The 25,632-nt window shown below is 47.5% G+C and overlaps 1 protein-coding gene across 5 annotated transcripts in view; it reads right to left on the reverse strand.

Annotated features, from left to right (window-relative positions):
- LOC138566145 (zinc finger protein 282-like) overlaps positions 1–25,632 on the reverse strand; it is a 275,807-nt gene that overhangs the window by 30,494 nt on the left and 219,681 nt on the right. For 4 of the 5 annotated variants that reach the window (XM_069643157.1, XM_069643156.1, XM_069643154.1 and 1 more), the window contains exon 5: positions 19,760–19,870. The exons of the other annotated variant lie outside the window; for it this stretch is intronic. In XM_069643157.1, the coding sequence (XP_069499258.1) occupies positions 19,760–19,870 (111 nt within the window). The remainder of the gene's footprint in view (positions 1–19,759; positions 19,871–25,632) is intronic. 5 annotated transcript variants of the gene reach the window in all.

The following is a 25,632-nucleotide window of genomic DNA, read 5'->3' on the forward strand; positions in this document are numbered from 1 at the left end:
ATAAGTTGTAAAGAAAGGGAGGGAAAAAGGCAGAGTTAAGGAAGCACACAAGTTTCAATACTTTTACAAAGAACCACAGTAAGGCAGGATAGGCAGACTTCTACTGGAGAGCAAGGAAGTCAATTGGAAGACCCACTCTTGGAGAGAGCAAGCAGAAGGGGTCCAGGTTCACACAGTGGGGTTATGCCCAAAGAGTCTTGTAGATAGTTCGCACAAAAAGGATGAAATTAAAGTCAGGAAAGGTTAGCTAGGTTGTCCCAGGCTAGCCCAGGTTAGAAAGTCGAGGCTTTACTGTCACCAATCTGTCGCAATAGAAGCCAGGCGGGACACAGTACCTTAAGTGTGGAGGAAGCTCCAGCGGGGGCAGTTGTTCCTGGCAGCAGGTGCAAGTCAGTGTTTTGTCCAGAGGAAGAAGAGGTCTCGCCGTGGAGGAAAGATGAAGGTCGTTGCACTGCCAGGGAAGAAACCAGCCGCGGAGTTCTCCGGTTAAAAGGCACTACCCTTCTCTTCACGGTAGTGGTAAACCGTGGTATTCCGGTTGCCGGGGTGCTTGGCACGGGCAAGTCGGCCAGGAGATGCTCCAGGAAGGTGAAAAGAAGGCAAAACTGGTTATCCCCACCAGTCAAAGGAAGAAGACTCTCCGGACTGGAGATCTCCTCTGTCGTCGGGAAAAGTGGTGAGACGGTTCAGCAGGGCTCCACTGGTGGTGTCGTCGTTGCAGGTCGGCTCAGTTTCTCCCTCCTCGGATTCTTAGGTCCTGTGGCGACTTCTGAAGTTCCAGTCCCCAAAGCCCTGCTTTTATGCAGCACACCCCCATTCACTCAGCCAAGCTGTCAATCAAACATGCTAAGTGGTGAGCCGGCCGGCTCACCACTTGGGCCAATCACACAAGAGTGCGACTTGAATTACCAAGGTAACTCAGTCCAGGGTGCCTAAAACCCCTCCCACACCCCCTGTGGTACCCAGACAAGAGTGGCACCACTTTTGGAGGCTACCGTGGAGAAGCCCGCCAAAAAGTGGAACAAAGGGCTCGACTTGGGTTGGAGTCACAGAAGAGAACACAAACGCCATTTTAGAATCGAGTTCTGGCAAAAAATACCAACCGGTGAATTAATATTAAATAAATAAACCGGCGGTATGTTCGAGGCTATAAGAATTAAATAATTAAAGTTGGTAGCCTCGAACAATGGGAAAATCCCATAGAGATATATTTGCGGTCGAATATAAAAAGTAGTATCCACTGCTACCAGCCAAAACTCGATCAGGGGGGACGGAGACGTGCCCCCTCGAACAACAGACCCCGGGGCAATCGAATTGCCCCGACCAGTACGTCCACAATATGATGATTTGTACTGGTTTCTGTTCATAATTTGGGACTAGTAAAGCCAATGGTGACTTTACATGCCCTGGGAGACAGTAGTCAGTCCCAGGGTATGGAGTCTATGTTGGGGGGTCGCTACGACAACCCTGGGTTACGGCACGGAGGGTGCTGTGTAACCCACATAAAAAAAACACATGAGACCCTATGGAGTAAAAGACCCCATAGCCCATAAAACACATTGAAAGTTAAAGGAACACCTCAAATCATGTCTAAGAGTGGGAGTAAAAGAATCTCACTCTTAGCAGGAGAGAAGAAAAAAAATAAACCCCAAAAATCCAGCAAAGCTGCTGGGGGACTCACTAGGTTTGGGAAATTAGCCTTACAGAGAATTCTCCCTAACACATGCTGTGTATTCTGTGATGGTGGGGGGATTGAAAGGGACTGCCATAGGTCTCGGGTCTGGGGAGGCTTTTTGAAGGGATCGTGCTCACTTCCCAACTTCCTGATTAAACATTTTTCTGGGTGGTCGGGGCTCTTTAAACATATTGTTTTTATTTAACCCTGACTTGAAGTCAAGACAGTCTCACATGGACCTACAGGGAGCCGGCCGTCTCCGGAGCATGGGCAGTCTTTGCAGTGGCACAGGGCCTCGTTATCAAGGGGGGGGTGCAGACACCAGTTCCTGCCCCTACTATAACAAGTCACAACATTATTTCCAGTGGGGGTGTGCTATTTCCTTGGATGATTCCCGCTTTTCTGTTTGTCCGAGTGAGGTTATGGTGTCATGGTGTCACCTCTGATGCCCCTGTGATGCTCTTAAGACAAATATACCCCCTTCCCAGCAGTCCATCAAAAACTGCAGGACCCATGATTATGGCTTATTACTTTTCTTTCATCTAGCAGAGATTTTAAAGTGTGAGTGATTTATAAGTGAAGTGATGGCCCATTTAATAGTCCATTGTTTTGGACAAGAGGCTCTAAATGTTTCTTTGTGTTCAGTTATCTGCCTAAAGCCTCCACAGGTCAGTTAAAATATAGCCTACAAAGCAGTTTTAAACTATCCACCTTATTTTCAGATGTTCATATTTAACACACCAAAAGCATTTTTATTTTTGGTAGAATGCAATATTTTCTTCAAACCATATATAAAGCCTGTATTTGTCAAACATTAAAACACAACCAAGTAACCTTTTCACACATTACCTTTTGTTATGAGCCTAAGTCTTTAAAGTACTTTTTCAAAACTCAAAGGCCTGTTTGCCTTCTGCTGAATTGCATTCTGGTATTTGTAGTCTCCCATTCAAAATGCAGGAGAATAATGTCACAATTGTACACCTTTTGCATAACAAGTTTCTATAAGGATTTATATATTTTTGTGAATATCTTACTATGTTTTATGCACTTTTTAAGTCAATTTTTATAAAACTGACTACTGTTCAAAGCCAAACATGGGGCGAGGGGACACGATAAGAGGGCAAGCAAGTCATTTATATATGCCCAGGATGTGGTAAGAGGTTGCAATCCTGGAGATGCTGTTTTCCCTCACTGTGGCCATGTGTTGCTTTTCAGGGCACAAGTAGAGGATACATGTGGGTGGCCAGATTTTTTTCAGAGTGTGGCCCGCTTGGGTGATTTTGAGGCCGGCAAACTTGCTGAAGTGTTTGGCTACAAGAATGTCACCCAGGTTGTCATGTTCCAAGTGCAGATACTTAACCTCAAAACCAAATAAAAGTGTCATCAAAACACATGTATATTTGCCTCGCACCAGTCGAATACATCTCATATATTCCTAATACATAAACTGTATTGTAATGACCAACTGTACCAACCAAAATGTCAGCTCTATGCTTTGTCGAAGTCATAATGTACCACTGAATGACCCTATGCCTGTAACTAAGCTCTTGCAAGTAACAGCGCCTCAATGCCCATGGGTTACTTGCGCGCTATATAAATTTAAATAAAAAATAAAAATAAACATGTCTTATGTTGAGATTTTAATTTCTCTGCAGTATTTTACTATATGTTGTTGGGATTAAAAGATGGGCACCTTTTATACTTTGCCAGTGTACTTATTTGAAATCACAGAGGCTTTAATTTGACTTCTGAAACCTCACATTGTGAGTGGACGTGAGGAAAGGAAAGTGCAGTGGTATCCATCCACAGCAGAAGACATGAGCAATGTGTTAGGTGGTGGTAATGGGTGTGAGGGTGAGGAAAGTGCAGTGGTATCCATCCACAGCAGAAGACATGAGCAATGTGTTAGGTGGCGGTAATGGGTGTGAGGGTGAGGAAAGTGCAGTGGTATCCATCCACAGCAAAAGACATGAGCAATGTGTTAGGTGGTGGTAATGGGTGTGAGGGTGAGGAAAGTGCAGTGGTATCCATCCACAGCAGAAGACATGAGCAATGTGTTAGGTGGCGGTAATGGGTGTGAGGGTGAGGAAAGTGCAGTGGTATCCATCCACAGCAGAAGACATGAGCAATGTGTTAGGTGGTGGTAATGGGTGTGAGGGTGAGGAAAGTGCAGTGGTATCCATCCACAGCAGAAGACATGAGCAATGTGTTAGGTGGCGGTAATGGGTGTGAGGGTGAGGAAAGTGCAGTGGTATCCATCCACAGCAGAAGACATGAGCAATGTGTTAGGTGGTGGTAATGGGTGTGAGGGTGAGGAAAGTGCAGTGGTATCCATCCACAGCAGAAGACATGAGCAATGTGTTAGGTGGCGGTAATGGGTGTGAGGGTGAGGAAAGTGCAGTGGTATCCATCCACAGCAGAAGACATGAGCAATGTGTTAGATGGCGGTAATGGGTTGCAACAATCAGTAACAAAATGAGGACAGTTCGTCGGGAGGGGTTAGGACATGCAGTGGTGGGCGCCAATCTGACACTTTGCCTAGGGTGGCAAAATTCTTGCACGGCCCTGCTTTGAGTCCACCGGGAGCGAGGAGAGGCTACACCGGTGTGATGCAGCCTTCCTGGAGTATGAATCCCTGCTGGGGTAGCGAGAGGCAGGAAGACACCGCCTGCCCTGGGCAGAGGTCAAGAAGGACTTTTTCCTGTGTTTTTGGTTTTGGCACCTATACACAAGTGTTTCAAGGTGCCACAAGACACAAGGGGGGGGCAGAGGAGAAACACCCACATTAATACTGGTCTTGCTAGGCCTTGTGACATTCAGATATGCAAGTTCACTGGCATAAGTGCTGTGTGTTAGGCAGAATACAGGGCAGTTCCCTTAGGGAGCACTACCCCAGATTAGGACTACAGGTGAGAGCAATAAATCCCCTTTGGTATCAGTCTGTACCACAAACATTTAGTTGGTAGCTGCGGCTGAGCAGTCAGACTTATCTCAAGAGGGAGATGAGCAGTATTCAGGGTTGACCAATAGGTAGTACAGCACTATGTCACAAGGAAACACTGACCAAAGCTTTGTATTAAAAAGAGAATATATATTTATTTTAAACACTTCTAAGTCAACACATAGATCACAGTTAATAAAGTAAGTTAGGTTTAGTCAAAAGAAAAGCATATACAACTCCCTATTCAATTGTAGACAAGTTTGCGGTATAGTGAAAACTGAGCAAAACGACACAGTGAAAACCAACTACAAATGGCACTCTACCAATTCAACGAAAGGGAGGGAAAGTACAAGTTAAGCTGAAATATCTTCAGACACCCACTAGAAACACTTCCCTGAAGTTTTGTGAACAAGTAATGCACAGTAACACTTTAACCAAAAGACAAGTGAATGAAAACTGAGCAAAATGGCACTCCACAAGTTAAAACAGTAGGAAGGAAGAGGGGTTTAGAAGATTTAAGTGCATCAACACAATTCCCATTGAAAACTAATATAGTGAGAGCAGATCTAACAAATCAGCCAGAGTCAATAGGTCTGAGCCAGAGTCAGTGGTACAGGACCAAGAGCTTAGGAGCAAAAATGTTCTTGTAGCTGCAGTCAAGTCTTTAGTAGAAAACATTTGACGAGGTAGATGCAAGGCGAAAGACAATGTTAAGAGAGAGGGCAGCTCACCCCACAAGTAGTTAAAGGATTTAAAACACCTTTTGGGCTACCACGGAGAAAGGGCGGCCTGGCGGAACAAAGTACCTTAAATGTGGAGAAATGGCTCCTGCGGTGGCGGTTGTTCCTGGTAGTTCCTGCAGGTTGAGGGGTCCAACAGAGTAAGAGAGGCTCTCGTCGTGGAGGAAGGTTTGAGTCGCTGCACTACCCAGGGATGAAACCAGCCGCGGTGCTGCCAAACAAAGTTTAAAAGGTACGCTCCTTTTAATCGCGGTCCGGGTCGCTAGCTGCCTGGCTATCCGGTCTTCAAGTGCGGGGCACTGTCGAGTCGACCAAGGCAGGTCCGAGGGTGCGATAGGTGAACTGGTTGACCCCACCAGCTCAAGGGAAGGAGGCTCCTCCGCTGAAGATCTCCTCTCGTCGTGTGGAAGAAAAGTGGTGAGACGATCCAGCAGGGCTTCACCGGTGTTGTAGATGCTGAAGATGTCTCTGGCTTCTCTTCCCTTCGGTTCCGTAGTTCCAGTGGCGACGTCTTGCTCTTCCAGTCCTCAAGACCCTGCTTTTATGCAGAAAGAGACCCATTCATACAGCCTAGCTGTCACTCACACAGTGGAGTGGTCTTCTTGGCAGGAGACCCTCCAGCCTATCAGGTTAGAGTGCGACCTGAGTTGCGGTGGCAACTCTGTCCGGGGGTTCTACTCCCCCTCTCAAACAACAGACCCACCCCAGACTCAGTGGTGCCGAAAGGAGGGTTTCTTGGCAGAAGCCCGCCAAAAGGACGAACAAAGGATCCCCGACCTGAGTTAGGAAAATGGAGTAAAACTCAAAAAAAAAGAAGTTTTATCAAAGGTCTGGCAATAAAACCTACCGGAGTAAAGTTAATAATAAAATAAACCGGCGCTATGTTAGAGGCTGTCAGTAAAAGTGGTAGCCTCGAACAATGGGAAAATCCCATAGAGAAATATTTGCGGTCGAATATAAAAGGTAGTAACCACTGCCACCAGCCAGAAACTTTGTAGAGGGGGACTTTAAGGTACCCTCTCGAAAATGAACATAGGGGAAAAACTATTAACCACTTCCAGTACTTCCATATTAAGATGGGGTGTACGGGTTAAGTTCATAACAATCGACTAGTAAAGTCAAGGGGGACTTTACATGCCTTGGGAGACAGTAGTCAGTCCCAGGGTATGGAGTCTATGTTTGGGGGTCGCTACGACACCCCTGTGTCACGGCACGGAGGGTGTTGTGGGACACATGTGCATAAAGATGGTTCCTATGGGGGAGAGAAGATCCCATAGGCATTAAACACAAAAATAGCCTAGAACACACATAGCAAAAATGCCTAAGAGTGGGAAAAAGAGTCTCACTCTTAGCAGGTAAAAAGGAATAAACCCTTCAAATCCAGCAAAGCTGCTGGGGGACTCTATAGGTAAGGGAAATTATCCATAAAATGAGAATTCTCACTAAAACTCGCCCCCCCCCTCCCACCCAGACTAAGGGACAGGAGGATCTAATCCACTCCTGGATGAGTCCCTTACCTCTAGTCGGTTAAAAACATCCTAGAGAGACCATCAGCATTTTGGTGGTGACATCCTGACCTGTGCTCAATGGTAAAATCAAACCCTTGGAGGCAGATTGACCATCTTAGCAGTTTTGGGTTTTCCCCTGTCATTTGCATCAACCATCTCAAGGGTTGGTGGTCTGTTTGAATGGTGAAAGTAGATCCACAGATGTATGGTCTAAACTTCTTCAAAGCCCACACAATGGCAAAACATTCTCTCTCAATAGTTGCCCACCTTGTTTCAGGTTCCTTCAGTTTCCTACTGATGAAGCAAATGGGATGTGCCCTACCTTTCTCATCCAGTTGACTGAGTACTGCATCTATACCCATATTGGAAGCATCTTTCTGTACAATGAAGGGTTGGTGGTAGTCAGGAGCTCTGAGAACTGGTGCTTGACAAAGGGCCTTCTTTAGGCTTTCAAAGGCCTGTTTGCACTCCTCATTCCATTTGACCTTTTTAGGAAACTTAGGAGAAGAGATTACATTCAGTGGAGAAGCTATGGATCCATAGTTCTCAATGAAATTCCTGTAATACCCAGTGAGGCCTAGGAAGGCTCTCACCTGAGTTTGAGTAGAAGGGGTTGTCCAATTTTGCACAGCTTCAATCTTGCTGAGCAAAGGCCTTATTTCACCACCTCCTACCTCATGCCCAAGGTAGACCACTTTACTCTGACCAATTTGACATTTGCTTGCCTTTATGGTCAGATGGGCCTGTTGCAGAGCCTGCAAAACATATCCTAGGTGGTCAACATGTTCTTTCCAAGTATGGCTGAACACTGCAATGTCATCCAAGTATGCCATGCAGAAGTCCTCCATCCCATTCAGAACCTGATTGACCATCCTTTGGAATATAGCGGGTGCATTCTTTAATCCAAAAGACATAAACTTAAACTGGTATAAGCTAACTGGGGTGGAGAATGCAGTTTTCTCCTTGGCATGGTCAGTCAGGGCTATTTGCCAATAGCCTGACGTGAGATAAAATGTGCTGAGGAACTTAGCTGAACCAAGTCTATCCACCAGCTCATCTGTCCTTGGCAAAGGATGGGCATCAGTACTAGTGACTGCATCTAGAGCTCTATAGTCCACACAGAATCTCAACTCCTTGGATCCTGCCTTTGGTACTAAAACAACTGGGCTAGACCATGGACTAGTAGAGGGCTCCATTACCCCGAGATCAAGCATCTTGTTGACCTCTCCTTTGATGTGGGTTCTTACATTTTCTGACATCCTGTAGCCCCTGCTTTTGACAGGTAGACAGTCACCAGTTTGGATATCATGTTGGCCCCAAGGGGTCAAACCTGGTGCCAGTGAGAACAGAGGGGCAAATTATTTTAACAAAAGTTTGCACTCCTCCTGTTGCTCAGGTATCAGATTAGAAGAGAGATTGACTCCTTCTATTTTCTCATCTAAAGGTTTGCCTCTGAGGAGGTCAGACAGAGGTTCACTCTCCTTCTCCTCTTGAGCTGAAGCTAGAAGCAAAGCTCCCAGTTCTGGTCTCGAGACATAAGCTTTTAGACGGTTGATGTGAAAGACTCTAAGAGCCTCCTTAGGATTGCCTAAGTCCACCAGATAGTTCACCTCTCCAGGTTTTCCCACAACCTTGAAGGGTCCCATCCATTTGTCCTGCAAGGCCCTCTGCCTTGTTGGTACAATAACAAGAACTAACTTGATTGAGTGAACTCAACCATGTAGGCCTTCTGGTCATGCCAATGCTTGACCAGAGCCTGACCTGCTTTCACGTTATCACTTGCTTCAGCCATCATGTGTGACATTCTCCTCCGGAGTCCTATCACATAATCAATGACTATGACTGGGGTGGGGGAAGGAGCACTCTCCAACACCTCCTTGATCAGGGCCAATGGACCTCTAACCGGATGGCCGTAGAGAAGTTCAAAGGGACTGTAACCCACTCCCTCCTGAGGGACTTATCTATATGCAAAGAGAAGGCATGGCAGTAGAAGATCCCACTTTTTCTTAAGGGGGTCTTCTAAAGCTCCTATCATGCTCTTCATGGTTCTATTAAACCTTTCTACCAACCCATTTGTCTAAGGGTGGTATGCTGTTGAGAACTTGTAGGTAACTCCGCAGTTTTTCCACATGGCCTTCATGTAGTGGGACATAAAATGTGACCCCCTGTCAGATATTACCTCCTTAGGAAATCCAACCCTGGTAAAAATATCAAGGAGGGCCTTAGCTACAGCAGGAATTGTAACAGTCCTCCTAGGAATTGCTTCAGGGAACCTAGTAGCATGGTCTACTACAACCAGTATAAACCTGTTGCCTGAAGAAGTTGGAGGATCAAGGGGACAAACAATGTCGATTCCTACCCTCTAAAATGGCACTCCCACCAAAGGGAGAGGCACTAGAGCCACTTGTCCTTGGAGCCACTTTTACCAGAGATTTGGCAAGTGTGGCAACTCTTGTAATACTTATCTACCTCAGCCCCCATTTTAGGCCAATTAAAGTAGACAGAGAGCCTTTCCTTGATCTTCTTGAAGCTCAAGTGACAAGCCAAAGGTATCTCATGGGCTAGTTGCAAGAATTGGAGTCTGTGTGCTTGGGGCACTACAAGTCTTTTGTAGTCCCCAGGAGTTGGCACTGTTGGTTCACTATAGAAGAGAACATCTTCCCAGTGTAACCTATACTTCCCAGGCTCTTGGCCTTCAAGCAGAGAAGCTGCCTGGTGGCGAAGACCTTCCAGAGTTGGAAATTCTCTTTGTCCCTTAATGAAGTCTGCCCTTTGGGGTCCACCTTCTGCCAGTAATGACTGCAGCTCAGGATGGTCCACAGGGCCAAGATCTCCAATGAGTTCCTGGCCTTCTACTAGATCTGAGTCCTCAGGTTCTAGTTCAACCACACAGGGTTGTACCTCACTCTCAGCCTCAGCTGGAGGAGGAATCACAGGTGTGATTTTCGCTAACCTAGGAGACTTCCTGGTTTACAGCACTGGAGTGCTTTCTGCTGCTTTCTTTTTGGAAGTCTTGGGTCTCCCCTTTGCTTCTGGTTGTTTAGAGATATCAGTAAGTAACTCCAGTGGAGTAGGAGTGATATCTTTTTCTATCATCTCCTCAGGAGAGCCCCTCAAGGTCCTCTCCCTTGCAGGTCTGGTAAGCTCTTGTAATCTCTTACTAGGAGGTCTGGGAGTACTTGACACTACTCCAGGTTTTTCAGATCATTGCCCAACAGCACCCTTCCTGGTACTTCAGATTGTACACTCACAGGTATCCTGACAGTCATTTCATTGCACTGGATGAGAGCTGGTAATTGGGGAAGCCTCTGCACAGGCCCTCCAGCTAACTTGGTGAGGCGTTTGGGTGCCTTAGCAACATCCTCCACCTTGAAAAAAGATTCGTCCACCACAGTTATGCTGGCCCCAGTGTCTCTAATGGCAGGAGTCTACTGACCATTGACTAGCACACTGTCTTTATAATACTCTTTAGTATTAGGAGGGATAGAATTATACACATCTAAATTCTGTTGTTCCCACAACCCAAGAGATACTAAAGATACACTAGCTGAGACTCCAATGGGATCATCAGCTAGTAGTTGAACGTTTCCACTGACCATATGTACTTCCTCCTCTGGAGCGAACGCTAAGGAAACAGTGTGGACCCCTGAAGGTTTACCCTTACATCTGGGATCCCCTTTCACATGGTCAGTTGAGCCACAAACGTAACATTTTCCAAATGTCTTTATGAATGGTGGCTTGCTCTGACCTCCTTCTGGTCTGGGACCAGAAGGTACACTAGCCTGATTAGGTTTCCCTTGTGGTTTACCCTTAGAATTTTGTTTGTGGCCCTCTTTGGAATTGGAATTATTTGAATTCTCTTTGTTGTCTTTCTTTGGCTGCTTTCCCTCATCCTTTTTCTGAGTTACCCCTGAATCCTTGTGAGTAGCCCTGTTGGCAACCCACAAGTCAGCAGCCTTAGCCAGTTTCTTAGAATCTAACTCTTTTGAATCAGCTAAGTACTGTATGAGCTCAGGAGAGCAGGCATCATAGATAGACTCCATCATAACAAGATTTCTCATTCCTTCATAAGTGTTAACTTTATAACCCTTAATCCATCCCTCTTAGTTCTTCAAACACTCATTCACCCAAGTAGCCCAAGGGGTACTATCATGCTTTTTGAGGGTCCTAAACCTCTTAAGGTACTGGGAAGGAGTCGTCCCAAATCTAGCTGTTAAAGCTAGCTTTACACATTCATAATCCTTTCTATCCTCCTCCCCCCAACTCCATTACCACATCAGATGCAACAGTGGGGAGCCTAGAGAATTACCAGGGGATCAACTGATCACCTGTGATATCCTGGAGCCCATGATTATATTCAAACATAGCAAGCCAATCTAATACATCCAATTTAGGTTCATACATACCCACAATCTCCTTAGGCATCCGGGGTATTTTTGGAGTGGAGGATCTAGAGGATTCGGGGAGAGAAGCATTTTCCAAAGACAATTTCTTCATTTCAAGCTCATGGTTGAGCTCCATTTCTTTGAGCCTTAGTTATTGGTGTCTCTGTTCAGTTTGGGCACTAATTCTTTTGAATTCAAGTTCAAGTCTCATTTTTTTCTAGGGATATAAATTCAGGACTTAATGTGGGACCTGGTAAGGGTCCAGTAGCTACAGGTTGAGGCCCCTGAACAGGCAGAGGACCAGAGGGGGTGACATTGTTATCCTCCTCTTCCTCATCTGTCTGAACAATAACATCTTCAACATTATCCTCATTACTGTTTGCCACATTTGCTGGAGTAGTGGGCACTACAGCACCACTATCCAGACTTTGTTTCTCTAACAGTCTATCAATCATTTCGTGTTTCTTGCCTTTGACAGGAAGACCTTTCTGTCTACACAGATCCCTTAAATAATCAGCAGTATTAGTAAGGAGGGTCTCCTGGCTATAACTTTCCATATTTTGACTTTTGTTAAAATAACTTTTTTTGTGATTGTTAACCTTGTGGTTAGTGGCACCAAGGCACTAGTAACTCACTAAAATGTAAATCCAATACTTTTATCCTCACTGCTGTACACCAGTGTTAGGCAGAATCCAGGGCAGTTCCCTTAGGGAGCACTACCCCAGATTAGGACTACAGGTGAGAGCAATAAATCCCCTTTGGTGTCAGTCTGTACCACAAAGATTTAGTTGGTAGCTGTGGCTGAGCAGTCAGATTTATCTCAAGAGGGAGATGAGCAGTATTCAGGGTTTACACAATAAGCAGTACAGTACTATGGAGCAAGGAAACACTGACCAGAGCTTTGTATTAAAAAGAGAATATTTATTTATTTTATACACTTCTAAGTCAACACATAGATCACAGTTAATAAAGTAAGTTAAGTTTAGTCAAAAGAAAAGGATATACAACTCCCTATTCAATTGTAGACAAGTTTGCGGTATAGTGAAAACTGAGCAAAACGGCACAGTGAAAACCTACTACAAATGGCACTCTAACAATTCAACGAAAGGGAGGGAAAGTGCAAGTTAAGTCGAAATATCTTCAGACACCCCCTAGAAACACTTCCCTGAAGTTTTGTGAACAAGTAATGCACAGTAACACTTTAACCAAAAGACAAGTGAATGAAAACTGAGCAAGATGGCACTCCACAAGTTACAACAGTAGGAAGGAAGAGGGGTTTAGAAGATTTAGGTGCATCAACACATTTCCCACTGAAAACTAATATAGTGAGAGCAGATCTAACAAATCAGCCAGAGTCAATAGGTCTGAGCCAGAGTCAGTGGTACAGGACCAAGAGTTTAGGAGCAAAAATGTTCTTGTAGCTGCAGTGAAGTCTTTAGTAGAAAACATTGGACGAGGTAGATGCAAGGCGAAAGACAATGTTAAGAGAGAGGGCGGCCGACCCCACAAGTAGTTAAAGGATTTAAAACACCCTTAGGGCTACCACGGAGAGAGGGCGGCCTGGCGGAACAATGACCCTTAAACATGGAGAGGTGGCTCCTGCGGTGGCGGTTGTTCCTGGTAGTTCCTGCAGGTCGAGGGGTCCGCCTGAGGAAGAGAGGCTCTCATCGTGGAGGAAGGTTCGAGTCGCTGCACTACCCAGGGATGAAACCAGCCGTGGTGCTGCCAAACAAAGTTTAAAAGGTATGCTCCTTTTAATCGCGGTCCGGGTCGCTAGCTGCCTGGCTATCCGGTCTTCAAGTGCGGGGCACTGTCGAGTCGACCAAGGTAGGTCCGAGGAAGCGATGAGTGAACTGGTTGACCCCACCAGCTCAAGGGAAGGAGGCTCCTCCGCTGAAGATCTCCTCTCGTCGTGTGGAAGAAAAGTGGTGAGACGATCCGGCAGGGCTTCATCGGTGGTGTAGATGCAGAAGATGTCTCTGGCTTCTCTTCCCTTCGGTTCCGTAGTTCCAGTGCCGACGTATTGATCTTCCAGTCCTCAGGGCCCTGCTTTTATGCAGAAAGAGACCCATTCATACAGCCTAGAAGTCACTCACACAGTGGAGTGGTCTTCTTGGCGGGAGACCCTCCAGCCTATCAGGTTAGAGTGCGACCTGAGTTGCGGTGGCAACTCTGTCCGGGGGTTCCATTCCCCCTCCCAAACAACAGACTCACCCCAGACTCAGTGGCGCCGAAAGGAGGGCTTCGGATCCCCGACCTGGGTTAGGAAAATGGAGTAAGACTCGAAAAAGAAGTTTCATCAAAGGTCTGGCAAATAAAACCTACCTGAGTAAAGTCAATAATAAAATAAACCAGCGGTATGTTAGAGGTTGTCAGTAAAAGTGGTAGCCTCGAACAATCGGAAAATCCCATAGAGAAATATTTGCAGTCGAATATAAAAGGTAGTAACCACTGCCACCAGCCAGAAACTTTGTAGAGGGGGACTTGAAGGTACCCTCTCGAAAATGAACATAGGGGAAAAACTATTAACCCCTTCCAGTACTTCCATATTAAGATGGGGTGTACGGGTTAAGTTCATAACAATCGACTAGTAAAGTCAATGGGGACTTTACATGCCCTGGGAGACAGTAGTCAGTCCCAGGGTATGGAGTCTATGTTTGGGGGTTGCTACGACACACCTGTGTCACTGCACTGAGGGTGCTGCGTAACACATGTGAATAAAGATGGTTCCTATGGGTGAGAGAAAAGATCCCATAGGCATTGAACAGAAAAATAGCCTATAACACACATAGCAAAAATGCCTAAGAGTGGGAAAAAGAGTCTCACTCGTAGCAGGTAAAAAGAAACAAACCCTTCAAATCCAGCAAAGCTGCTGGGGGACTCTATAGGTAAGGGAAATTAGCCATGAAATGAGAATTCTCCCTAACATTGTGGGAGGGGGCAGGTCAGAGGGACGGGCTGGGATGAGGGAAGGGAGATACGGGCGGAGAGCAGGCAGCTTTGTCCCAAGGGTTGGGCAAGTGCTGAGGGAGCCTCTGTGAGCGAGTGCTAGGGGAAAAGGGGTAGGAGTCAGCTAGTGTGAGGACAGGGGGACCAGAGTCAGGCTAGTCAGGGAAGGGTGCCCGAGGGCAAGTGCTGGATGCAAGGTGCTGGGGTAGAGTTGGTGAAGAGGGCCTGGTCCCAGTAAGGCACATAAGGGACCAGGGGGACATTAGCAAGTGAGGGGGAGTGGGAAGGAGGAGGAGAAAAGAAAAGTTTTCAGAAGTTTACGGAACTTAAGACTCAAGTAGTAGAGGGGCAGGACAGCCGTTTCAGAGGGAATTTCCTGCCAAAGAAAGATATGTACACCCCCACCCCCTACCATATCTGCTTTGAGAAACGTCTGACCTGCAGAAAGTTGGAGCTAGAGGAACAAATGACTCTATCAGGGAAGGTATTTCCAGAGAGAAAGATGGATGTAGAAGGGTCCACGGCCACAGAGAGCCTTGTGGACGATGCAGAGGGTCTTGAATCTGTTTCTTGCAGCCACAGGGAGATAGTGGAGAGGTTTTAGGACTGGAGAGATGTGGTCGCTGGGACCAAGGATAAGTGTTGCAGCCCTAGTCTGGATTCTTTATGGTAGTCATGACAACTGGAAATGCTGTGCCATACAATTCCATGCACAAAGTGTATATTCTTCTAGTACTATGCGGATGTAATCCAATAGTGACATGTTTCGAGCATTTTAAACCAATTAGGTGTACTGTTATACGTCGCGTGCCTGTGCCACTTTCAACCCTGGAGCTGCGCACAGTCATGTTCTTTTTGCATCCATCCCGAAGCTTTGCGGTGCTGGGAATCAAGATATCCATGAGGCAGCAACATGGCAACTGACTTGGACAGTAACTTTGCTGCAGTAAGCCTGATGGAGTGCCAGCCTGATGGAGTGCCAGCCTGATGGAGTGGCCGCCCGGCAGAGAGGTTGCCATGACGATGAAGGGACGTGGCTTTGGGAGAGCTCACGCTCATCCAGGGAGCAGCGGCAAGCATTTACTTTCGTACCCTTGGGGGCAATTTTACTGATCTCTAACACCGACCCGAATGGAAGTACTAGTGAAGTAATCATTTCTATTGGTTAGGTGAGAGCATTTGCCTTAGATAGTCAACCGTACGTATGTCTGCTCGTGGATTCATTGAATAGCCCTGGGCTTTTACAATTGTCACTGGTAAGAGCGGTGCCCTCCTTTCCCCCTCCCTCCATCTCCTTTTTGGTTTCTATTTGTGAGCGCGCTTCCCATTTTGCGAAGCCCAAGGTTGGCAGCACTGCTTTGTTTCCAATCACTATCTGGGCACAGCCCCAGAAAACACTCTGCTCAGTTTAGCGATAAGAGGCTTGCCGTGGAGAAAGCAGGTAGCACTACAGGAGCTCAGTGCCTCGAGGAGCTTTCAGTCAGCTATAGTGCTACTTCAAAGACGACACCACCCATTCCTTCCGCAGAGAAATGCTGTGCAAATGACTTATGCGTCTGTGCATCTGGGGAGTGATGGAAATCCAGAGGCGTAGCCAGGAATGTTTAACAAGTGGGGCCGGAACCTAATGTAGTTTGGCCCAGCGCAGTGACATTAATCTCTGTAAATGCCTGAACAGCGCTGCTGAGTGTTTATTTACAGATTTTGGGTGGGCTGTGCCCGCTCAGGCTCTACCCTGTGTACGCCTCTGCCGTCTATTGAACAGTACTGCTGCTTTAATGAGCAGAACGCACCATCCTTTTTCTGCAGCGGGTTAACATAGAAAAAAAGTGTTGCAATAAACAGATTTACACTGCGAAGCCCGGAGAAGAAAGCAGTCCTTCATCTCGATTTTGGCCTCTTATTCCGAATGTTTTGATAGGATTGAAGGACGTTCATTCAGGCAGGCTATCGGGATGCAGAGAATGTGCTTAAAACGAAGAGTTCTGGTATACCAGGTCTTGTAGACCAAGTTATCACTTTAAAGCACAGCATATTACTTCTTTTAACTTGCAAACAGGCCAAGAAGAACGACATAGAAGGAAAGTTACAAGTGTGCAAGGCATGGTGTTTCTGCCAATATTTTTACTCCCATGCAACATAGTGCTTTGAAGTGGCTCGCAGGAGCACTCAATGCTCAGATGGATCATCTCCTGCGCATGGAAGAAGTAGTGTGATCGAGGCATCACCAGTCAAGTGCCCGGTGATGGCCGTGACTGATACAGTTGGCCTTGGGGAACCTGTGCCCGGCTTTTGGTTAAGAGCAGTGGCGTAGACAGGGTAGGGCCTGAGTGGGCAAGGCCCACCAAAATCTGTAAATGCCCACTCATCTGCCCAAACAATTACCCAGAAGCCTTGGTGCCACTCTCTTAGCTTCAGGTAATACTTGCACACTTGTATCTTAGGCATTTTGATGGTTAGTACCTTCACAATGCAGCTGGATTGCTCTAAACTCTGAGAAAGGGCCAGCTGCACAATGATTATGGGGTACCTCTCGGCTTAAACAATGCTTGTTCTCTTCTTCAATCGTTTATACTCTTTTAACTTCTTGTGAAAGAAAGGTATGTCACTTTTATACAAAGTAAAAGGTTCTGTTTTTTGGTAGAAACTACAATTAGATGCACGCTACCACTCTGTGGTGTAGTTGTCAAGCTTCAAAGGTGGATATGTAATTGTATTCCCGTAGAAGAAAAAGAAAGAGTTCAGGCTTCCTCGGGGAATCACAATCGGGCACACTCGACCATTAGTTAATGTAGTTTTCCCACGGTAAAGATTGTAACTCTTGTATCATCAAGGTCAAATGTTCCGAAATGATCTTTTCTGCGTTCCATCTCCTTAATTAGGGACACGGGACCACTCTTTGAACAGTGATAGTCTTCAAATAATGGAACAATGGGTACTGTTACCGGCAAGACTCGCTCAATGTTTTAGAGTGCTGTGCTTCACTCACCGGCTTCTAAAACGCTTCCTCTGTGGGTTGCACTGCTTTCCCGACTTATACTACAACCTCTACTGCTTCTGGCTCACTGGGGACCCACACCCTTCTCCTGAACCAGTGTCTATGATCCGGTCACTCCCAAGACTCTTGGCTTGACAGTTGCTTCTTGTTCCAGTCACCGGCAAGCCAGCAGCTCGGCAACCACAGCAATCAGGCTCACAAGGGGAAAGACAGCACTCCTGCATGCCTTCCGCTGCGCAGCTTCTGCTCTTCAGAGTTTGGGAGGACAGGACTCTTTCAGAACACACAGGTGAAATGTGCGGTCTCCATGTTCCGGCGTCCCTCTTGTGCTCCCATTTCTGCTTAGTTTGTCAGCCTTGTGCCTTCCTTCGGCTTCCACTGCTACAGCCTGCACTCCAGCCAACGTTCCAACTCCTTCCACTTTTCTCTACGTAAGAGGGACTTTCATGCCTCCCAGGTTCATTCAGTGTGAGCTTTTAGGCTCAATTGCCTGACGTTTACAACTGCATGCATGCCTCCTCAGGCCTCATCCTCACCTCAGTCTTTCTAGAAATCTGGGACATGTAGTTCATTTCAACAAAGTAAACATTTGGCATGGTTGAATTAGGATAAGGGCTATGAAAATGTGTCTTTACAGAGGAAGCTTGTTTACTGAAGACAACATTTCCATATTCCTTTGTAATGTACCGTTGGAATTGAGGAAGTGTTTAGTTTGGGATACCCAAAAGGATCTTTCTTTTGGTACAGTTTGCTCAGATTTTACAACATTAAGGTCCACAACTCTAGATCTAGCATGGAGGTTAGGGACATTAAAATGACAACAAGCCATTAACTATTTAGGTACCTTGGGAAGACCCTTCCTTCTAGAGGAAAAATACATTCTCTGATCACACGTAATCGCCTCAGCACCCTGCTCCCTGTCTCCTCCCAGGTGATCCTCCCACAGTACACCACCCCCAGGGTTGGGATCAGGAAGCATCTGCCTCCTCCTGGCCACCTGGGAGTATCCTGGGCCCTGTCTCGTCCCAGGTGATCCTCCCACAGTACACCACCCCCAGGGTTGGGATCAGGAGGCATCTGCCTCCTCCTGGCCACCTGGGAGTATCCCAGGTGCTCCCACAGTACACCACCCCCAGGGTTGGGATCAGGAGGCATCTGCCTCCTCCTGGCCACCTGGGAGTATCCCAGGTGCTCCCACAGTACACCACCCCCAGGGTTGGGATCAGGAAGCATCTGCCTCCTCCTGGCCACCTGGGAGTATCCTGGGCCCTGTCTCGTCCCAGGTGATCCTCCCACAGTACACCACCCCCAGGGTTGGGATCAGGAAGCACCTGCCTCCTCCAGGCCACCTGGGAGTATGCTGGGCCCTGTCTCGTCCCAGGTGATCCTCCCACAGTACACCACCCCCAGGGTTGGGATCAGGAAACATCTGCCTCCTCCTGGCCACCTGGGAGTATCCCAGGTGCTCCCACAGTACACCACCCCCAGCGTTGGGATCGGGAAGCATCAGCCTCCTCCTGGCCACCTGGGAGTATCCTGGGCCCTGTCTCCTCCCAGGTGATCCTCCCACAGTACACCACCCCCAGGGTTGGGATCGGGAAGCATCAGCCTCCTCCTGGCCACCTGGGAGTATCCTGGGCCCTGTCTCCTCCCAGGTGATCCTCCCACAGTACACCACCCCCAGGGTTGGGATCAGGAAGCCTCTCCCTCCCCTGGCCACCTGGGAGTATGCTGGGCCCTGTCTCTTCCCAGGTGATCCTCCCACAGTTCACCACCCCCAGGGTTGGGATCAGGAAGCATCTGCCTCCTCCTGGACACCTGGGAGTATGCTGGGCCCTGTCTCCTCCCAGGTGATCCTCCCACAGTACACCACCCCAGGGTTGGAATCAGGAAGCATCTGCCTCCTCCTGGACACCTGGGAGTATGCTGGGCCCTGTCTCCTCCCAGGTGATCCTCCCACATTACACCACCCCCAGGGTTGGGATCAGGAAGCACCTGCCTCCTCCTGGACACCTGGGAGTATGCTGGGCCCTGTCTCCTCCCAGGTGATCCTCCCACAGTACACCACCCCAGGGTTGGAATCAGGAAGCATCTGCCTCCTCCTGGACACCTGGGAGTATGCTGGGCCCTGTCTCCTCCCAGGTGATCCTCCCACAGTACACCACCCCCAGGGTTGGGATCAGGAAGCATCTGCCTCCTCCTGGCCACCTGGGAGTATGCTGGGCCCTGTCTCCTCCCAGGTGATCCTCCCACAGTACACCACCCCCAGGGTTGGGATCAGGAAGCATCTGCCTCCTGGCCACCTGGAAGGAGACGTTAGGCAGGGTTTCAGTGAGGGATTTGCAGGATTCTTCACAATATTGAGATGCCCTTTGTGAATAGGGTACAACTTTTGAGATTCTGTCCGTAATGCCTAATACCAAAATGTGTGAACTCTAGTTGGTTCTTGTACAGTAAAATGAAAACTGTACTACGTGAGAACATGTTTGGAACTTTTCGGAGTCGAGCAATTCCAAATCACATCTATGAAAGAAAAGCAAAGAAATCAGAATATTAGAACTACCTGCATTGAGATTAGCAGTGCTCCTTCCCATTTCTGGGCCAAGATAATCCATAAAATCTGAAATGGGTTCTTCTTTCCTCGAAAGGTTATCAGTATTCAGAAATGGAAAACCTGCAAAGCAAACCACACATTAACTGTGTGCTGTAGCACCTTGAAGCGTCTTTTGTGCTAGATGGAATTACAATATTGGTCAAAACAAATAACCGGACAGACTCAAGGAGTATGTGTAAGGAAGGCATGGTATCAAACAGTAAGACAAACACAAGTGGTCACAGTTCAAGGGTGTTTATTGAACTTCAATTGGGTTTGGAAAACACCTATCTAATCATAAATCTAAAGATTGGAGCAAGCTACGACCATCAAATAATAATAACGTAGTCGTAGTGGTGTCTTGTCAAAATGAATGGGCCTATACTAATAATAAAAATGCCAATCCTTACTTCTAAATACAAATAGTGTGGGAAACAATGTTATGTAAAAGAAAAGTGCTCAAGAAATGATATGCTGGGATTTTCAAGCTGTGGGCTTCCCTTCCCCCGTTCTCAGCACAGGATAAGGCGGCACACTCGAGCTTAGCACACTCTCTGGCTTCACTAGCATGTGAATGCAGTTTAAAACCTCAACATCAGGGCCTTCTGTGCCAAAGTCTCTTTGCCATTCAAAGACTCCTATTTCAGAGGGCCTGATGCAACACAACAAACATTAAAGTTTGTTTCTTCTTAGGATTTCACATATACAACTTCCCAGGTTTTTTTGGATGCACCCCGGTGCCACCTCCATCAGGCACAGACCCACTTTAACACAAAGCTTCAATTGATCTCCCTTCACCATTCTCGGACCAACTTTATCGACTATTCCAAGATTTCTTTACTTCCAAAATCGAAGACTTTCGACTGTGTGTGGGATTTTGCTCAGGACCACTTTGATTTACAATTATTTGTTCTCCTTTTGATATAACCTTTTTCTCACTTTCACTTTTACCACTTCTCATATGGATACCTTACAGAGTCCTTCGATTTAGCACCCACGCGGTGCCGGACCACTATATCAAAGGTATTATTCAATCACTCATCAGCAGTTCAACTTTTCTCGCGTCCTTTATCACACGCGTTTTAACTATGTTTGTTCCATCGATTCACCATACAATGTTGCTGCCTGCAATCTTGCAATCTTGGCTTCAACAGAGACCGGTCTTGTATCAGTCTCCCCAACTCATGCTGCTTTGTTCCTGGATCAATGGTTGGTACCACGGTGGCTTGTGCTTCTCCCTGCCTTGAATGTTGACGCGGGAGGGCCCCGGGTATCTCTGATACACAATGCAGTATTGTTACCCTGGTTTCCTGGTCTTATACTTTCTATTATCGAGAGTTCAGGAAAGTAATGGTCCTTGAGGAAAAGGTCAAGGGAACTTTCCTCCTTGTGATCCCCTTCTGTTTTGCCGTCTTTCTTCTCTCATTCAGCTACTGTTGGGAAACTGCTGTATCCTTGTGTGCTTTGCCTCGCTCAGAGTGTGTTCTCGTGCTCTGGGCTTCATCACGAGTTGGGCTGTATTCCCGGCTGTAATACCGCTGACTGTAATAGCCCTAGCACCGACCGGTCCAGTGGTATTACCACCGGATCACGGGTTGGGCCTTAACGGTAAATCTCCATTCCTGATTGGGTCCATTGAATCCAATGGGGAATTTTCAGTGCTAATAATGCGGGCTAATACGGCTTGCTGTAACACTGCCGAAAACAGGGATTTTCACCGCCAGAAAAAATCTAGAGGTAAAACAGCCGATTTAGCGCCCAACTCGTGATAGGGCCAGCCCACAAATGCAGCGGTAATACCGTTACCACCGCATTTAAGGGCTCAGGCCAAACTCGTGATGAGGCCCTATGCCTTTTATCCGTGTGGGGAAGCTGTGAGAACCTGAAGGTGTCCCACCCACCAGTCCCCTGAGATCTGTCATCCAGATGGACGGGACATAGCCATTGATATTCGATACAGTTCATGGGGGTGGACCAGTGTGGGAGGATCACTGGGATGGGGGGTCTTCGGTGAGGGGAAGTGGGACACCAATGGGCGAGATGCAGTACTCCTTTCCTCCTAACCCCTTATCCCCATCCTACCCCGTAGGATACTAAGAAGCTCTACCCCCCCTTTTCCACACAAACACTTTCCTACACCCTGACAGACAACGGACTAACACCAGAGCCGTTTACCTGACGTGTCCCAACACAAGGGTCAGGAAGAGTCAGGCAATTGACCATAACTACGCAACTGATGGCCCTTTCCCTTCCCCATAGTGATAAGTGATAAAAGGACACTTTGAGAAAGGCCGAATGCACAAGGAAATGAGCAAGGCCGAACAAATGAGGAAACACCTACACTGGCACGGCAGTTCAGGCAGAGGAGCAAGGCGGTGAGACCTGGAGGGACGACGAAGGGGGAACTGCCCTTGCCCTTTTCAAACCAGACCCGCAAAGCCTCCGAAAGGGAAATCATATGACCGGGAAGTCCAGCTGGCGTGTGGTGTGACAGGTGTCAACGGCAGGGAGGGCTGGCCCACCCTGATAGCCAAAGCGGGAGGAAGCGCTTGCCACTGTGGTGCCGCCCTTGACTCCTGAGACAAGAAACTCCAACAGTTCAGCACAGCAGGTGAGTCAGAGAGGATAGTAAAACCAAACTGTGCTGGGCCCCAAGTTTGCCGAACTTGTGTAATTGCGTCATGCTTCCACTTACCTTGTGGCTCTTTGATCGCGTTTCGTTTCAGAAACACTACTGCCTGCGGACCCAATCCAAGATGGTGCCTGGGTGTCATAACCACGCAGTTACGTCATCGCGTATGCTTGTTCTGATGTCCTTTGGTGCCCGGAAACAAATAGAGTACACACGGAAGGCTCATTGCGTTGCAACTGTTTCGCTATATGCTAGTGTGACTTTGCGGTTCCTCGCGTTCTCTCGTTTCCTGTTAGCTGGTTTTCTTCCCGGATTCCTTCCGTGCGGCTCCGCGAGTTGCACTGCCTTTTGCTTGACCCGGGAATTCCTTGCTGCTGTTCTTTTTTTGTGCTCTTGCTATGTCTCTCTCTCTCCCTTACATTGCTCAGCTGTTCTCCAGCTTTACGTCGAGTTCTTGGCTATTCCACCAGCAGCCTGCCTCTGACACCCAAGTGTGCCTAGGAAATTCTGCAGTCTTCCTGGATCCTATAGAACTGCTCCTGGAATCTGATGCACTAGGTGAATTTACCACGGATCGCGGAGCGGCTGAAGAAAGACCTTTAGTTTTCCCCCCTCAAGGGGTTTTTCCCTGAGACCTGACTCTCGGGGTAGCTAAGGTGCCTATCTGTTTTCTCAACCAGGTGGTACGGTGGCTACCTGGAAGGACATGCCTTACCTCTTCCCAGCAAAGGAGCCCAGAAGCAAAGAGGTTATGGATTGATCCTGCAAATTGAACTTTAAAGGAACCCTATGGCAAGGTTCAGAAGCGGAGTGCTCAGGCGCCATGGGGCGCTCATTCGAAGGACTCTGACTGAAGTCTTTGCTGGGTTTGTTGTTTGTTGAAACTACAAGAACCAAGAGGCCTTAGGAGAGGTCAGTGTGGAGTGTCAAAGTGGTCATACGAGGGGCCAGCCAAATCCATCGTAAACTCGAAAGTCTTTGACACATTAGAGAAAACTGATTGAACTGTGTATCTGGCAAATGTGAACCTAGCTGAGGGATACCTGTGAATTAGGGTAAAGCATAATACTCCGAGAACATTGTGTGGACAATAGTGAATCCGAATGAGGGAATGAGGGAAGTCCACAGTGAATGATTGTTTGAAAAGACGCTGACTCTTGAATGTTACCTTGTGAATGAAAGGCTGTAGTGAACCCAACAGCGGATGGTGTGAGAAACCTGAAGTTGTCTCACTTACTGTAGACCGGGATCTGTCATCCAGGTGGCAGAACGCGGCCATCGCTACTGGATCCAGTTCCTGGGGGTGGACCAGTGAGGGTGGGATCACCAGGATGGGGAGCCCTTGGGGAGTAGCGATGGGATACCGATGGGTGTGACGCAGTATCCCCCTTCCTATAACACCTTTTCCCTTTTCAAACACTTTAGCACACTGCAAACAATGACAGACAAACACCAGTGCTGTGTACTTGACTTGTCCCAACACAAGGGTCAGGCAGATTCAGGCAATTGACCACAATTGCACACCCCTGACAGCACTTTGCCTTCTCCACAATGATAAAAAGTGGAGCACAAGAGCACACTACGAGCAAGACAAACCGCATGAAATGAGAGCTAACTCAGCACAGCAGTTCAAGAGGAGGAGAAAGACAGCGCGATCCAAGAGGGTGACAAGGAGAGGAGTGACCTTGCCCTTTCCGACCAAGGCCTGGGAAACCTCTGTGGAAGGAATCGTAATACCGCAAACAATAGGTAGTGTGTGTTGCAGCATATGTCAATGGTACACGGGACCCTCCTCCCCTGATAATCAAGCCGGGAGAGACACTTGTCTCCGGGGTACCAACCTTGACTCCAGAGAGAAGAAAGCCAAGAGGTTTATCACAGCCGGGAAGTCGAGGGGAGAGCTGATAAGAAACCGAACTGTGTTCAACCAAAAGTAGCAAACAGCTAATTAAACTGTGAAAAGTTACAAAGAACTGTTGATATCAAAAAGGGGGACAACCAGGAACAGAGGAGTCCGGCACCATGTGGGTGCTCACTCAGGAAACTCTGGGCCATTTCCGGATTGTTGAAACTACCATTAGCAGAAGGTCTTGGGAAAGGAGAGAAGGGGGTCAAAGTGGCGATACAGGGGTCTTGTAAAATCCTCCATAGAGTCGAAAGTCTTTGACCGACAGATGATTGCGAAGCTAAGGGAAGTAAAATCTGCATCTTAAGAGTTGAATAAAAAAGGCACAATTGACAAAATTAGCAAGAGTGAACCCGAAAGAGGGATGCCGATAAAGAGTTGGCAAAGTCAAAAGTCCCGAAATACAGTGTGTTGTAACGCTCACCTGATTCCCACGGAGGCGCTGATCCCGGCTGGGCTGCTATCGTTTCTTCAATTGAGAAGCGTAGAGCTCGGACGACTCTCAGGACTGGGCTTCCTCTTATCGAATGTCTGACTTGCAGGGTAAGTTTTCTGCAGGTGGAAGAAAAAGGGTTAATCACCGTTTGATGGGATTCCTTCTCCCACCAATCGCCAGTTTCTCCCACAGCCTAGCTTTCTACTTGTCTCAGCGAGCTCTCACATTAGACGTATAAATGCTGAGCTCTCCATCCTGCGTCTGGTGCAGGGGTGCGTTGATTCCAGTTACGTCACTGGATGAATTCAGTGTTGAGGCTCAAGTCTTTTGCGGCCTTAGTTGTAGCACTGGTGCTGGGATGCCGAAGAGCGATGCCGCCGTTACTGCACGAGCGGATGCCTGTAAGTATACTGTAGTCTTTAGGCTTTAAAAGATGGGCACCTCAATAATGTCCCTTTTCCTTTGTTTCAGGCCTCGGGATGCTGTGGGCGTAGTTTTCCGTTGCCGCTGCACGTGCCAATGCACGTAAGTATAATGTTCGTTGGCCGCTTTTAATGGCACCTCTAATAATGTCCTTTTTCTAGTTTTCAGGTGCCGGGATGCTGCGGGCTTTATATCCGTTGCCACTGCACGTGCCGATGCACGTAAGTATAATGATCGTTGGCCGCTTTTAATGGCACCTCTAATAATGTCCTTTTCCTAGTTTTCAGGTGCCGGGATGCTGCGGTTGATGCGGCCACTTCTGCACGTGCAAAAACTGGTAAGTTAAGATGAATGCGACTGCCTTCACCCGAACCCCTTTTTAATTATGTCCTTTGCCTTTCAGGTGCAGAGAAGCTGCCGAAGAGAAGGCCGCGGTTAGCTCTGTT

Source organism: Ambystoma mexicanum, chromosome 2p (assembly GCF_040938575.1).
Source record: "Ambystoma mexicanum isolate Mex_15411 chromosome 2p, UKY_AmexF1_1, whole genome shotgun sequence".
Lineage (NCBI taxonomy): Eukaryota > Metazoa > Chordata > Amphibia > Caudata > Ambystomatidae > Ambystoma > Ambystoma mexicanum.